This window comes from Corvus moneduloides, chromosome 2 (genome assembly GCF_009650955.1).
Source record: "Corvus moneduloides isolate bCorMon1 chromosome 2, bCorMon1.pri, whole genome shotgun sequence".
In the NCBI taxonomy this organism is placed as follows: domain Eukaryota; kingdom Metazoa; phylum Chordata; class Aves; order Passeriformes; family Corvidae; genus Corvus; species Corvus moneduloides.
In genome coordinates, this window is record NC_045477.1 from 61,987,830 (window position 1) to 62,001,506 (window position 13,677).

The following is a 13,677-nucleotide window of genomic DNA, read 5'->3' on the forward strand; positions in this document are numbered from 1 at the left end:
GGCGGGGGAACGAGAGGGCCCCGCGTCCGTCCTCCCCCTCCGAGCGAGTGCCGGGGATCCCCGCAGCTCCCGCCGGCCCCGAGTGCTGCGGGTGAGCGGCGGGGGAGGCGCCATGGCCGACCGGGCGCGGGCGGCGCTCTCCGAGTTGGGCTGGTAAGTGGGGCCGAGCTCGGCCGCGCCGCCGCCGCCGCCGCCTCCGGGGGTGACTCGGAGCGGCGGGGCGGGGTGGGCAGGGCCCGTGTTTGAGGCGTGCGGTGCGGGGGGCCGTCCCCGCCCCAGCTCCGCTCGGAGCCCGTCGGCCGCGGGCAGGGGGTGGTGCCGCCCCCCGGTGCGCTCGGGGCCTGGCGCTGGCTCGCCCTGGGGAGCCGCTCCCGGCCCGTCCCGGCGGCCCTGCGGGGAGGGCCGGCATGCCCATCCCTGGACAGCCCCCGAGCCCCTTCGGGATCGGTGACGGCCTCCCGCCTCTCCTCCTGCCCCGGGGCCGGCCTCGCCTGGAGGCCTGGTGCCTGCCCGTGGTGCTGGGGTTGTTAATTGCACTGTGCGCCTTTTCAGTAGGAAAGGCAAGATGAAAAAAGTGGGGTTAAGGTAGGGTAAATGAGGCACACGTGAGGCTTGAACTCGGGACTTGCGTTTTCTGCTTAGTCCCAGTCGTTGGGTACACAATATCCATTTTGGAGCAACGTGTTTCAACGAGTTGTGCTTTTCAAATACCTACTGCAAACGCTTATTTGCTAGCCAAAAATGGGTTTGCACTGTAGGAAGTTTTTGTTTTGGTTTGGGACTTTTTTGCTTGTTTGTTTGTTTTGTTTTGTTGAAGTGATTCACTGATTAGTCAGTGCTAACTTTTTTCCTTAAATACTTGGAAAGTCTTTCACCAAACCTAAACTTCAGTGCTAACTGCTAAAGCACAGAGCAACATACTTTGGATGTAATTGAGAAAAACTGCTCAATTTATGTGACACAGTGTTATTTTCTATGGCGTTCTGGGGATATTTCTGTTTAACTGTTTAAGTTAGTGGTTTTCCTGGATTGTGGTTTCATGTATGTCTAAGATGGAAAAGGTTAAAGTGCGTGTCATGTGATTTAGAATAAAACAGGATCATTTACTTGGAAGGGACCTACAACAATTATCTAGTCAAATCGCTTGACCACTTCAGGGCTGACCGAATCTTGGTATGTTATTAAGTGCACTGGCTGAATGCCTCTTAAACATTTGACTGGATTGGGGCATCGACCACCTCTCTAGGAAACCTCTTCCAGTATTTGACTATGCCCTCAGTAAAGGAATGATTCCTTATGTCCAGTTTGAACCCTCCCTGCCACAGCTTTGAACCATCCCTGTTCATCCTATCACTGGATCCCAGGTAGAAAAAATCAGCACCTCCCTTTCCACTTCTCCCGCTCAGGAGGCTGTAAGAGAGCAATGAGGTTGCCTCTCAGCCTCCTGTAATCCAATATAGACAAACCAGTCTTCAGCTGCTCCTCACAGGACATGTCATCAGCTTTGTTGCCCTCCTCTGGATGTATTTAAGGGCCTTCACATAGTTTTCAAATTGTGTGCACAGTACTGCAGGTAAGGCCACACCAGTGCTAAGTGCAGCTGGATGATCACCTCCTTTAACCAGCGGGTGATGCTGTGTTTGTTGGCCCAGCTTTTGTAGTGCTACTTTGTGGTAATAGTAACCAAATAGAGTAATTAGGTTTCTTCTTGGGTAAGTGTATCAAGCTTCAAAAATATTGTTCTGAGTGGTTCTAGGGCGCACAATCCTGTGGTTCCTGGCTATTGCTGAATTGAAATAATCGTAACTATTTCTGCTACTTTTTATAACATTGGCTTATTTAACGGGAATTTTGGACTGTGGCTTGAAACTTGCCCCTCTCCTCTTCTGTCCTTAGACCTCTCTGAAAATGCAAAAGTTTTCCAAAAAAGTAGTTTTATTTTCTTAATTTGCTTTTCTTGCTATTGCCTATTCAAAATTTTATCACAGTTTTCAACTCTGAGTTGTTTTACTGCCTTTTCAGCTGAATGAGTACAGCTGGTAAATGGCTTTCAGGTACATATATGAGGTGCCTTTGAAACAGTCTGTTCCTCTGCAGTGTTTACTGCCCTCCTTGGGAGTGTAGACACTTGAATGGTTGCAAACACTTGTTATTCTTGCAGTCCTGTAGGGTGGGAGCCAGAGGCTGAAAGTTGATAGGGCCACTAATGGGCTGATACCAGGTCTGCTGAAATTATGCCTTGACCTAGTTGCATTGGGGAGGGTATTATGAAAGAGGGAGGAATTAATGCCTGTATTTTTGAGGAATGTGAGGTGGAGTGGAAAAAGAAATAATGTTTCGGAGATCTTGTTTAGCTGTCTTCATGCGCTTTAAAAAGAATCGTAACCTGAACATCCATGCTTCTAGCTGCTTTGCTGTTGCTCTTACTTATGATTTTTCTCATATTATGAGATCTTAGAGTTATTTAACACATCTGTGAGTGAGCCTTCAGTGGTGTTTAATGCAGTATTATATATCTGACTACACTGGTGATTAAATAATGTTTTGTACCAAATTGGTTGTTACTGTTGCTGTCACCTGATGTCAGAATGATAAGTTTCCTAATACAAAAGCAAAACCAACTTTTTATGTTAAAATCTGTCCCCACTTGAACTGCAGAAGCACTGCGTGGCACATCAAGTAAAAAAAAAAAGGTTGTCCTTGCTTAGTTGAAAATCTGCTAGCTTGTAAAATACTGCCTGTACTGACTGGATTTTAGAGTAAGTTTCTTAAATCTTATAAGGTTAGAAGAGTTAATGTAGACACCTGTTTGTGTCAGTTTCTGCAACTGGTGTTTACATTTTATTATTCTGAATTAAAGATAAAGTTATTTTTCAAGTAAAACAGTAATACAGTGTAGCTAATACAGAACAGTAATTATATATCTATTCCCCTCCCCCAACCAGGTATTGTCAGAGTAATCTTTTATAAAATTGTCTGGGAATTTGTAATGTTTGCCTTTAGTATATCAATTACATTTTTGTCAGCTTCTGAAAGGTAAACTAGCCTTACCTAGTAAATGTAACAGTGGTAGGTAAAGCTGGAAGCCTTTTTTCTTTCCTTTATTTTTTTTTTTTTTGTGATAGTGGTGTTTTATGGAAATGAGTAAAAGGCCCCTGTAGTTTGTGTGCAGAATAGTGGTTTTTCTGAAGACAGATCCCTGCAGCTCTCATTGAAAGCCTGCATTTTTTGATGCTAGTTCTTTTCGTTATACACGACACTGTTCCTTGGAATGAGATATTGGCTCCAGCTAGGGGACAGATAAAGTGTTTGTGTTACATGTCAGTGAAAAAGATACTCTGTCTTGGAACAGAAGTTCTGTATTAACTTTTTTATTTAATTATCAAACATGAGGAGGAAGGCCAAGTGGCAGAATTACCTTTTTGTATTGTTATAGTTATATTCCTGAATTTCAGAACCAGGTTTCTAGTGTTCTTATTAAAATATGGACCTTAATGGACCATGAATTAGTGAATCCAGTTTTATTACTAGAACTGAAATTCAGAAGGACTACAGAATACATCCCCTTATGTAAACAATGAGTTTGCAAAGCACTTCTTACTGGCTTGCAACAGAATTTTCTTTTTGTTTGTTTTTGTTTGGGTTTTTTGTTAGTGTGTTTTGTTTTGTTTTTTAAATTTCCTGTGTGCCATTTCACAAGAGAATATGACAAGCCAAGACCTCTTCAGTGTTCCTAGATCTTTGCAGAGCTTGGGAATTTTTTACATAGAAATGCCAACATATTGTCAAAAATTACCAATGTGCCATGGCCTACAGCAGGTTTAGCCTGATCTTGGGTCGGGTGATTGATCTCTGTGGGAAAGCAAGAGGTGGAAACTGGATAACTAAAGATTTTTTTTTTAGTACAGCTAACTGTACTTGTGAGTTCCTTGTCAACTAGTACAGTTTTTTTTTATTCCAGTGTGTGATGCCATAAAAATTCGTAACTCTATGGCAAAAAAATACAGTCTTGTAAAACCTAATGTATTTTGAAGATTATGTAAACAACGATGTGACTATGAAAAGTTACTCCCAGAGATGAAGAGGAAATGAAATTGTACTAGTTGTTTGGAAACAGAAGAATACTGCTTAATAGTCCATGAGAAAACCCTTATATTAATGTCGTTGTGGTTGTATATACTTTGTAAGTGAAAGATACAGAGTTGATGTACGACAAACTTTTAAACTGAGGTTTTGTTATTTCAGCAAGTAATGTGGTGCATACTGGGTAACTCTGGATTTAAGCTTGGTGTGTTCACATGTGTCCTCTTGTAGGACTAAACATCTGATATGATCCAAGCTCTAAAGCAAAAGTAGGTGTATGCCTGGAAACACGAGGAAGTTCTCACAGGGATGAATCTAACACCACTTTCTAAAAGCACAGCAGGCATTTGGCAAAGTTGTAAGTTCCAGAATTCTGCAAGATGATCTGCTTTTCCCTCATGTTTTTTTGCTATTCCAATAAAACATTTTCGGAAAACCCAGCTGAAATTGGTTCCTGCATATTGAGCAAGCCCAGGCAGGATAAAAGATTTTCCTTAGACACAAGCATAACACAGTGTTTCACAGGAGAGATGCATCTGTTTTGAGATTCTTGACACTTCTTTTGTGATGTGCGTAATCTTGTGAAGTTTGATTGGTACCATGAAATCACAAAATGCCACATTTTTTATTTGTTCAGGTGTATCCCTTACTGGGTGATCTGATCATTTTGCATTCCTGCTGGCTCACAAGTAATGTGTAGTTAGAACCTGAATTCTTCGTCGTTTTCACTCTGATGGAGTGCAGAACGTCCAGCATTTTGCATTCTGTTAAGGGAACAACCCCAAGAAACTAACTCAGATGCTACTTTCTCTTTTTTCTTCTTTTGAAAGAAGATGCTAGGTGTTTGAAAAATAATTATTACTAGCTGGAATTGTTACAATGACAAGAAACAAATTTAGGGCTATAATTAATTGTTTAAAAGATGCAATAGGTGAAATAAGGAGATGGAAGGAGGTAGGGGACTAACATGTTTGAAACACCTCCCTTTGCAGAAGAGGGTGAACTTGTTGAGGTTTATGTAATCTGCAGGCAGGACATAAAATGAAAGCAGATCTCTTACTAAATCCTACACAATTACTGCTCACTGAATGCTGCAACTGTAGAGTTGGAAATCATTTACTGAAATCAGTAGCAGATTGGTTTAAAAGTGGGTAAATTTTTTTACTAAGGACCTCAACCAAAGCTTATTTGTGCCAAAGACAAGTGATTATCCTGTGGGTTAGTACAGTTGGTTAAAAGATGAGAAGCTAGATAGATAAATTATTGCTTCTTGGTGGAACAATGTTCGTAGTAGGTTTCTGCTGGGGTTAAGAGGGTCATTATATTCTTAAGGAATGACAGTACTGTGGCACCATAGCAATTTGATGATCTGTGGGGATTGGTAAAATCTGAACTAGTTGGGTACTTGCAGCAAACTCTTCCAAAACCGTTTTCCAGTTCATTCGCATACAAGTGTAGTTTGGTTCTGGTGAATGCCAAATTATTCTCGTACAGGGCAAAATAATGTAAACCTATATACACAGCGATGAGCTCTATATTTGCTCCTGTTACTTACTCAGAAAAGGGCAGTGGTCAGACAGCTGTTGGGAATTGTTCACAAAGAATTAAATCATTGTTAGGTCATTATGTTTATCAGTGGTGTGTCAAAATCATTAACAATGTGCATTAAAGTAATCATCCCAGCACAGCAAGGGTTTCGTAGACAGTGAAAAAGTGGATGAGAGGTGTGGAAGATACTCTGTGCTGGGAAGATGAAGATCTTTACTCTGAAAAACAGAACAACAGGGGGAGAAATGATAGAGATCTATAAAATCCATAGATCAAACAGAAATGATGAATAGAAAGCAAGAGTAGCTGTTTTTCTTAGGACAAGAATTAGGCCACATGGTCAATTAAACTTGCTACCTGATAAAAATTAAAGTAGCTTGTCAAGCAATGTGTAATTAAATTATGGAACTTACTTGCCACATGATATTGTGGAGCAGAAAAAATGTAAGTGAGTTAAAACTGTAAATAGGCAAAGCCAGGTAGGGATAGTTGCACTGGATACTGAACTCTACAGTGAAGTTGGACTACCAGCTCTAAAATGGCTGATAGCCAGGAATTACTGAACACTTATGTCTAGGTATTTGCTGTGGTTTGCATTCTTGACCTGGATCATCTGCCTCTGGCCACCCTTGACAAAAATGGAACTGTGTTAGATAGACCTAGACTGCATAAGTTAAAACACCATTTATGTTCTTATTTTTATATTGTTAGATAAATGACCTCACACCGTAGTTCTGCTGAAGAAAGGATTTTCTGCTCTTGATTTGGGATGAGGGAAGAGGGAGCGAGGATTTGGAGAGAAATGAATCAGACTGTTGAAAACAGAGAGAAAAGGCAGAGCAAGTGTGACAGTTCCCTATGCACTCCATTTCAGCTGTGATTTCCACTGTCTTGCTGCAGCTCACCCTCCTGGTTTTCAATAGTTGTTGGGAGAGACTCTCCCTGCATCTTTTTATGTGAGATCTCAAATCGATTTATGGGCCATCTTGGGGGACACACACTTCACTTGTTCGTTTCTCTGCTGGGAAGCTAAAGCACTAATATAAGATGTCCTTGATTTATAGAATTGTCTCAAGTTAGAGTGAAGTTGTTGCTACTGTGAAAGAAAAAAATGGAGGAAAGAAAAACTAAAGTTAAAAGACCTTTAAATTGCTGCAGACTTTTTTTTTAACACCCACCTTTGCAGTGGCCTTACTTTTCTTGGTATAGTATGTCCCAGATTGATTCTTTCCAATCAATGGGTTCTCTGGGAATGTGTAGGTTTTCCACAGCTAGTCTCATTTTTGGAGTCTTTGGAATTTTGAATGTATTGAGTCTTGTTTTAGAAGTTATTTACTTAGCATTGTAATTCTTAGGCTTTGCCTTCTTTATGGGATTCAAATACTTCATCATGGGTTTGACTCAGTGACATACTGCTTTCCTTCTTTCTACCTCTTTTTGAGTTGGTGCTCTTTGAAGAACTCATATTAAATGCTGCTTATTATCTCCTATTTGCTGAGTTTCATAAGACTTTGTATCAATTTTTCTTCAAATAATCAGTTGTTAAACTAATTGAGATCATCACATAAGCAAGGCAATGGGGTGGAGCTTGTTACACAATTGAGATTTACTCTTCTGGGCTGATTTACCTCTCCCCTTAAGAGAAATTTTGTTTCTCAGTGTAGTGTAAGCAAAGCATGTAAAAATGGGATTTTGGTAGGGATTTGAGGGAGGGATGGAATAGCACCATGCTTGATTATTATTTGCCTTTTCCAGCAAACCGAAATGAATTTCTCAATGGAAGGGTGAATTAATAAAAGCAGCAGTGTGTTTAAGAGTCTAGATTTTTCTGGAGGTCAGTATGTTACCGTTTCAGCAAAAGTAGATTCTTTTAAACTTACATGTTCCTGGTAATTTAAATTATTAGAAAGCCTGTGTCATCTAGAAGGTAGAAATATGAGGCATTTGCAGTAGATGTTGCATATCGATGAACTGGGTCTCAGACCTTTGCAAAGACTTTGCATTCTGAAATAATGTTATAAGACTCTTGAGACAGATGTTTCCTTCTCTCTTCAATTTCTGTGTGCTCACATTCCCCAGACCCTGAGTGCTTGAGCAGCAAGCTGGTGGGAGGGTGTCTGGTGATTTTGGAGCAGGGTATTGTTATCATTCATACTGATAACAGAGTGATATTCATTAGGATTTTCTGTGTGTATATTTCATGTGTTATGGTTGGTTAAAATACAGCTTTATGTAAATAATACCTGTAGGAGTACATAAAAGTAAGGAGCTGTCTTGAAGTTTTACTTAGATAGAATTACACTTGGAAACACTGGAAATTAAATATCCTATATACTGCTGGTTTGTTTTTTTTTTTTTTTTCTGTGATTGTCATAGCAATACAATTAAAATAAATTTAAGACTGATTCTCCAAGCTGTGCATATTGTTCATACTTTTAGGAATAGTAGGTTTTCTACTTCTTTAGAGCAAAAGGAGCATATTTAATTCCAGTAAGAGTAATTCTAATAGAGCTGACAGGAAGAAGGAAAGGCTCTCTGGGGGATGAATAGTATGGGAATGTTTTGAATCACTTTTTATGTACTTAATATAATGCATAATCATGAGGTGTCAGATTTTATGTGGACTGGACAGCTCTAGGACTGAATTACAACCTTTGAGCTTCTTTGCACATTTAAGGAAAAAGAAAGTGGTTTAAATAATCTTTGTACCACTGGTAAGCAATTAAAGCATGATGGGCATTCTTGCATTGGCATCATTTTGAACCCTTCACTTGGGGAAATGTAGCCTAGGTTTTGGAAATGGGAGTGATGGCATTAACTGACAGCAAGCGAAGACTTACTGGAGAACTGACTGCTGAACTGGCTTCTTTGTGAGGGAGTGCTGTCTGGGGGCGGTGGTCAAGACTGGCTTTTTCTTTCTTCTTGTTTCTCTCCTGTGCTCCAGGAACAGCTCGAGTTTCTAGTGCTGTGTCATACCCGAAAAAAAGCTGTTGAAGAAAGCCAGAGAAGAAAAAGCCATGTGTGTTCAGACAGCTTCAAGATACTCTCAGTGGCATGGCAGCTGTGTCTTTGGCACAGCCCCAGCCTTAGAATATTTGTGTTCAATTTAACGCTTTAGGGTGGCTGCCAGCATTTTCTTGGGAAAATGTGACTGAGAAAGAGTGTTCACAGCTTGTATCTGAGAAGAAAAAAAGGAAAGAATTTTGTTACATGAACAAAGAAAACCTTCCACGGTGTTGTGACTTTTGTATGTCAAATTGCGGTGGCTTGTTGGCCTCTTATGAATCATGGAGTAGCAAATCTTCTCAAGGAGCAGAAAGCTTGCAAGAGCTCTTGTCCTGCAGTTTTTGACTGCAGGGGCTGTTTCTAGCGTCTGCTGTTTTACAGCAGTGCTGCTTGCTGGAAGCTTATCTTATCAAAGTTTGGAGTTAGTGAGGTTATCTTGGGCACATCTCTGTGTGTTACCTGGAAAAGTTTGACATTTTTGCATTGCAGCTATTACTGCTAGATAAGTGTGCCTGTGTTATCATTAAATCTATTCTATTAAGTAGTTGTTAGAGACTCGTGTTCACTTGTTTTTTTCAGTCTGCTGAAGTTGCACTGTGTTATATTCTTTTACTGTTGTAAAATACAATATGTACAATCTCGGTGTTTAAATACTTACAGATGTAAATCAGGATACATCATTAAATCACAGGCTAGAAATGTGCATTATCCAGTACCCTTATGAAGGGCATTAATAATATTATTCTCCTATTTAATGGGGATATGAAATCACTTAGCTCTGATATTGATAGCAGTGTACTGAATGGGTAAAATACGTCTTTCAACAGCTGGATCATCTTGTTTCATGGCGTTGCTTGTTAGAATGATAGAAATGGAAATTGCCATTTATTATGGAAGCACATTTCTACTTGTTTTGGTTGATGTTGCCATAATTACTGTTAGGTTCATTGTATAGTGGAAGTGTGGCAGACTTTAAAAGGCATCAGGGCAGTTAAGTTTACTCAGAGTTTCCAAGTACATACTTTTTTTTACTTTTGTAACTGTGATACTGTGTCCAAGACAGTTTTAAATACAAAGCAGAGATGAACTTGAAACTATTTTTTAGAATTGTAGTGCTAATGAACATTGCATTTTTCAACTTCTTAGCACACTTTCTGTTACACAGTTGAAAGTACTAGTGAGTGTGAAGTTTTCGTTTAACTGTTATTTGGAGAAGAGCATGAGGGGGGAAAACATCAGTGAAGGAGCTGAAGAGAAGGTGTGTGATTTTCAAGGGTTTGGTTCTGACTGTGCAGAGTAGTGATTTCTGAATGAGGCACACTTCGTGTTAAAGTAATGAGCTGCTAAGGAGTGCTGAGAGGATCCTTATGTAAAAATGTGATCCATCAAGCTGCTTTTCATTGAAAACGGAATGTATAATGAGCACAGTCATGATTCTTGGTTTTAAAAACTTACTCAAATTTTTAATTTACTCAAGTTTTTAAATTCAGATGTAAGGTATGATACGCCGTCATTTGTGTAGTACACAGGTAGGTTTTGATAGATTAGAGTGTTGTAGTTCAGCTAGTGTAAGAAACAGCCTGGAGTTCTGCCTTTTGGCAAATACTTGCCAAATACCTCTACAACTTTTCACTTGAGTGCTATCTACAATTCTTGATACAAAATAATACCAGATTTGTTTGTTTGTAACTACGAAAATCAGAGTAAGTGAAGGAAGTGGATGCCTCATTTTTTATACTTAACATTTTAAGATAAACAGGTTTGGGTTTGTTTAATAGTCAAATCATTCTTGAATATGTAGCATAAAATGATTTCAACCAATTTTTGTGTCGTTAAATAGTAAGTAACAGTTTTTGGTATTTTTTTTTTTGGTATTTTTTTTTCTTAATGGCCAAAGAAATCTCTTGCACTGATTTTGGTCTGAAAAATTTCTGGCATACATTTCAGAATTTTATTTTGAAGAATTGTCTAAAATGGACAGAATTGCTACAGAATAAGCAAATAAGGTAACAAGAATTTGAAGGTGGTTTTATGCTTGATGTGTTAAGGTTTCTAAATGCACCAGGTTTTCAGCCTTGATCAAATAACTGTTGCAGAAATTTGCAATTTATGCTCATTTATGATTTTGGATGCTTAGGCAAAAAGATTCTCTATTTGTGGTTTTGAGATGGAAAAGATTTCCTTGGAGAATGCTGCTGAGGGTTTACTAGTATGTAATTTTGGGAATGGGGACGAGAAGGAAAGAGAATGTCTTTCTGAACACTTCAGTAGTCTCTGTTCTGTTTTCTTAATTTACATTTTAGTTCCTAACTAAGCCATGCCACCATATGATAATAACATGATGAAATGGAAAAAGCTTAATTTAGTCTAGAAGAGTAATTGTTGTTGTGCTTTAGCTGTGGTCATATTTTCTTCATGCTGTTGCACTAGGGGTGAACTTTGTGCTTTGTAACTGCATAATTCTACTCTTAAATGTCTTCCAGTATTTTTTCTCTATTCAGAATAATTACTGTGTGTCAATGTTGTTTGATTCTTAAAATAATAACATAATTTTAATCTTTTAATAACAGTAATTACTGAGTCTCCCTCTCCCTCCCTCTCTCCCCCAACTTACTGACAGAACAGAAAGTAATTTTCTGTCAGATGAAACGTTTCTGTGACTAACTTGGGAAGGAAAGGAAGTGAAAGCTTGAATTAGAGGATCATTCAAAAAAAGCAGGGAGAATAAAGACCATATGTTGTTCTCTGGTTACACATCATCTGGCTGGGAGGTTAGATGAATCTCTTGAGTGTTAGAGTGCTTAATTTAAATTCTTTCTCTTCTTGAGCCTGCAATGCCAAAACACTAAATTGAAAGAATTAAATCAAAGAATATGAAAAAAAATCTTAATAGTGAGCTACTTCAGCACCTGATTTTTACCTGTTACTTCAAAGAGCATTTAAGTAAACAGTATGAAAGGGAACATCATTTGGTGTCTTACCATGGCAGATTTTTTTACACTTTATTTATAGCAGTAGTAGTGAAGGACAATGTACATTTTCTCTTTTACAAAGTGGTCTTCAAATTTTTACTAACTTTGAAAAAATGTTTTCTCTATTACAACTCTGTGGGTCTAACTGCAAGCATTTTAATGAAAAGAATACTACCAGTTAGGAAAAGTATGCCCCTGGTTTCATGTTTAGACTGCACTTATGGATGCTTAACTCGGTTTTGCAGTAGTTTGGATGATCACTTTCACATTTTTTTCAGACCTGTACTTGGATTTAGGATGAGAATACTGTTGATAACACACTGATGTTTTAGTTGTTGCCAAGCAGTGTTTATATTGGGAAGGAGTCTTCAGCTTCTCACTCTAACCCACCAGCAAGGAGGCTGTTGATCACAAGGAGTTGGGATGGGACACAGCTGGGACAGCTGACCCCAGTTGTCCCAAGGGATATTCCATACCATATGGCATGATGGTCAGTGTATATACTGACCAGGGACTGCTGCTGGAGAAATGGCTGGGCCTTGGCCTATGGGTGATGAGCAATTGCATTGAGCATCACTTGTTATGTATATACAAATTCATTATGATTATAATTTTTATTATTTTCTCTTCCTTTTGTGTCCTATTAATCTATCTTTATTTCAACCCACAAATTTTACTTTATTTTTTTTTCCCCAGCTCTTTTCCCCATTCCACTGTGGATGAGGGAATGAGCGAGTGGCTGTGTGCTGTTTAGCTACCTGCTGGTTAAATCACGACAGTCCTTTTTTGGCACCCAATATGGGACATAAAGGTTTTAAATAGTGGAAGATCTGACTGGAGCGTGTTGAAACAAATTTGTTGTAATTGTAGAGTCATAGAATGGCTTGGGTTGGAAGGGACCTTGATGATTACCTAGTTCCATCCAACCCCATTACCATGGGCAGGGACAAATTCCACTAGACTGGATTGCTCAAAACTGCATCCAGCCTGGCCTTGAACACTTCCAGGGATGAAGCATCCACAGCTTCTCTGGGCAATCTCTTCCAGTGCCTCACCACAGTTACATTTCATCTTCATCTACCCTCTTTTAGTTTACAGTATTGATTTGCATGTTCCGAGCTTTGTTGTGTATTGACAATACTTGCTTTAAGTGTATATATGTATGTGCTGTATAAGTAACAATACTTGCTGTGTATGTTCCGTGTTGTGCTGTTCATCACCTCTGGGGGCTGGGTTGAGGTTTTCGTTGTGTTGAACTTTGTGGCGCTGGCTCCCGGTAACCTTGTGGCTGTGAGACGGCTGTGGTGCGGCGCTCCGCGCTGCCGCCGTCTCCGAGCTTCGGGAGCCATCTACGGGAGCCAGTAATAATTGCACTGGGCACCTTTCCTCCTCTGACCGTCCTGGCTGCGGGGGGGACGCTCCTCCGTCTTCCCCCTCTCCTACAGGCTAACTGCAGTAGCTCTGGAGAACTTTTAGTATCCTTGGCATGTCCAAACCAGCGTGTTCCTATTGCTATGTCTCCTGAATGTGTTTCAGGTCTTGTTCAGGGCGAAACAACTATTTAAGAATATGACACAGAGATTTGCCCCCGGCCCCGGGTAGTTATGAGTGGTAGTAGGGTGTGTGGGATAGTTCAACCAAATGCCTAATCCAGTGGTCACCTCTAAATTTTGCAATTTCACCCCAAACAAATACAGGGAGTGAGTGAGTGGCTGTGTGGTCTTTATCTACCTGCTGGATTAAACCACAGCACTGATGAACTGCAACTTGGATATAATCATTGGAAGCCCTTTGGAATGCCTTATAGGTGCAGTAGTATTTTTTTAGTTTTAGGAATATATGAATCTCTGTTGCTGTAGAGCTTTTCAAATTAATTGCGAACAAGTCTTTGTGTGTGTTCTTTTACACTGCAAGAGTGCATGCCTTCATGCTGTTTACTTTTGAATGATATTTTGTAAATATGCTATAAATCTAGTTTTAAAGGTCTGTAGAAATGGCTATTTTGGCACAAAGTAGAATAAAAATAAACAGGACACCTTTGCAGGGTTGAAAATAACTGCTCTGTATC

The 13,677-nt window shown here is 39.7% G+C and overlaps 1 protein-coding gene across 1 annotated transcript in view; it reads left to right on the forward strand.

Annotated features, from left to right (window-relative positions):
- Positions 1-15: 15 nt before the first annotated feature.
- Positions 16-13,677, forward strand: part of TDRD3 (tudor domain containing 3) — an 88,113-nt gene continuing 74,451 nt past the window's right edge. Inside the window, exon 1 of the mRNA XM_032099873.1 lies at positions 16-153. Coding sequence (XP_031955764.1) covers positions 113-153 — 41 coding nt within the window. The 5' untranslated portion in view covers positions 16-112. The remainder of the gene's footprint in view (positions 154-13,677) is intronic.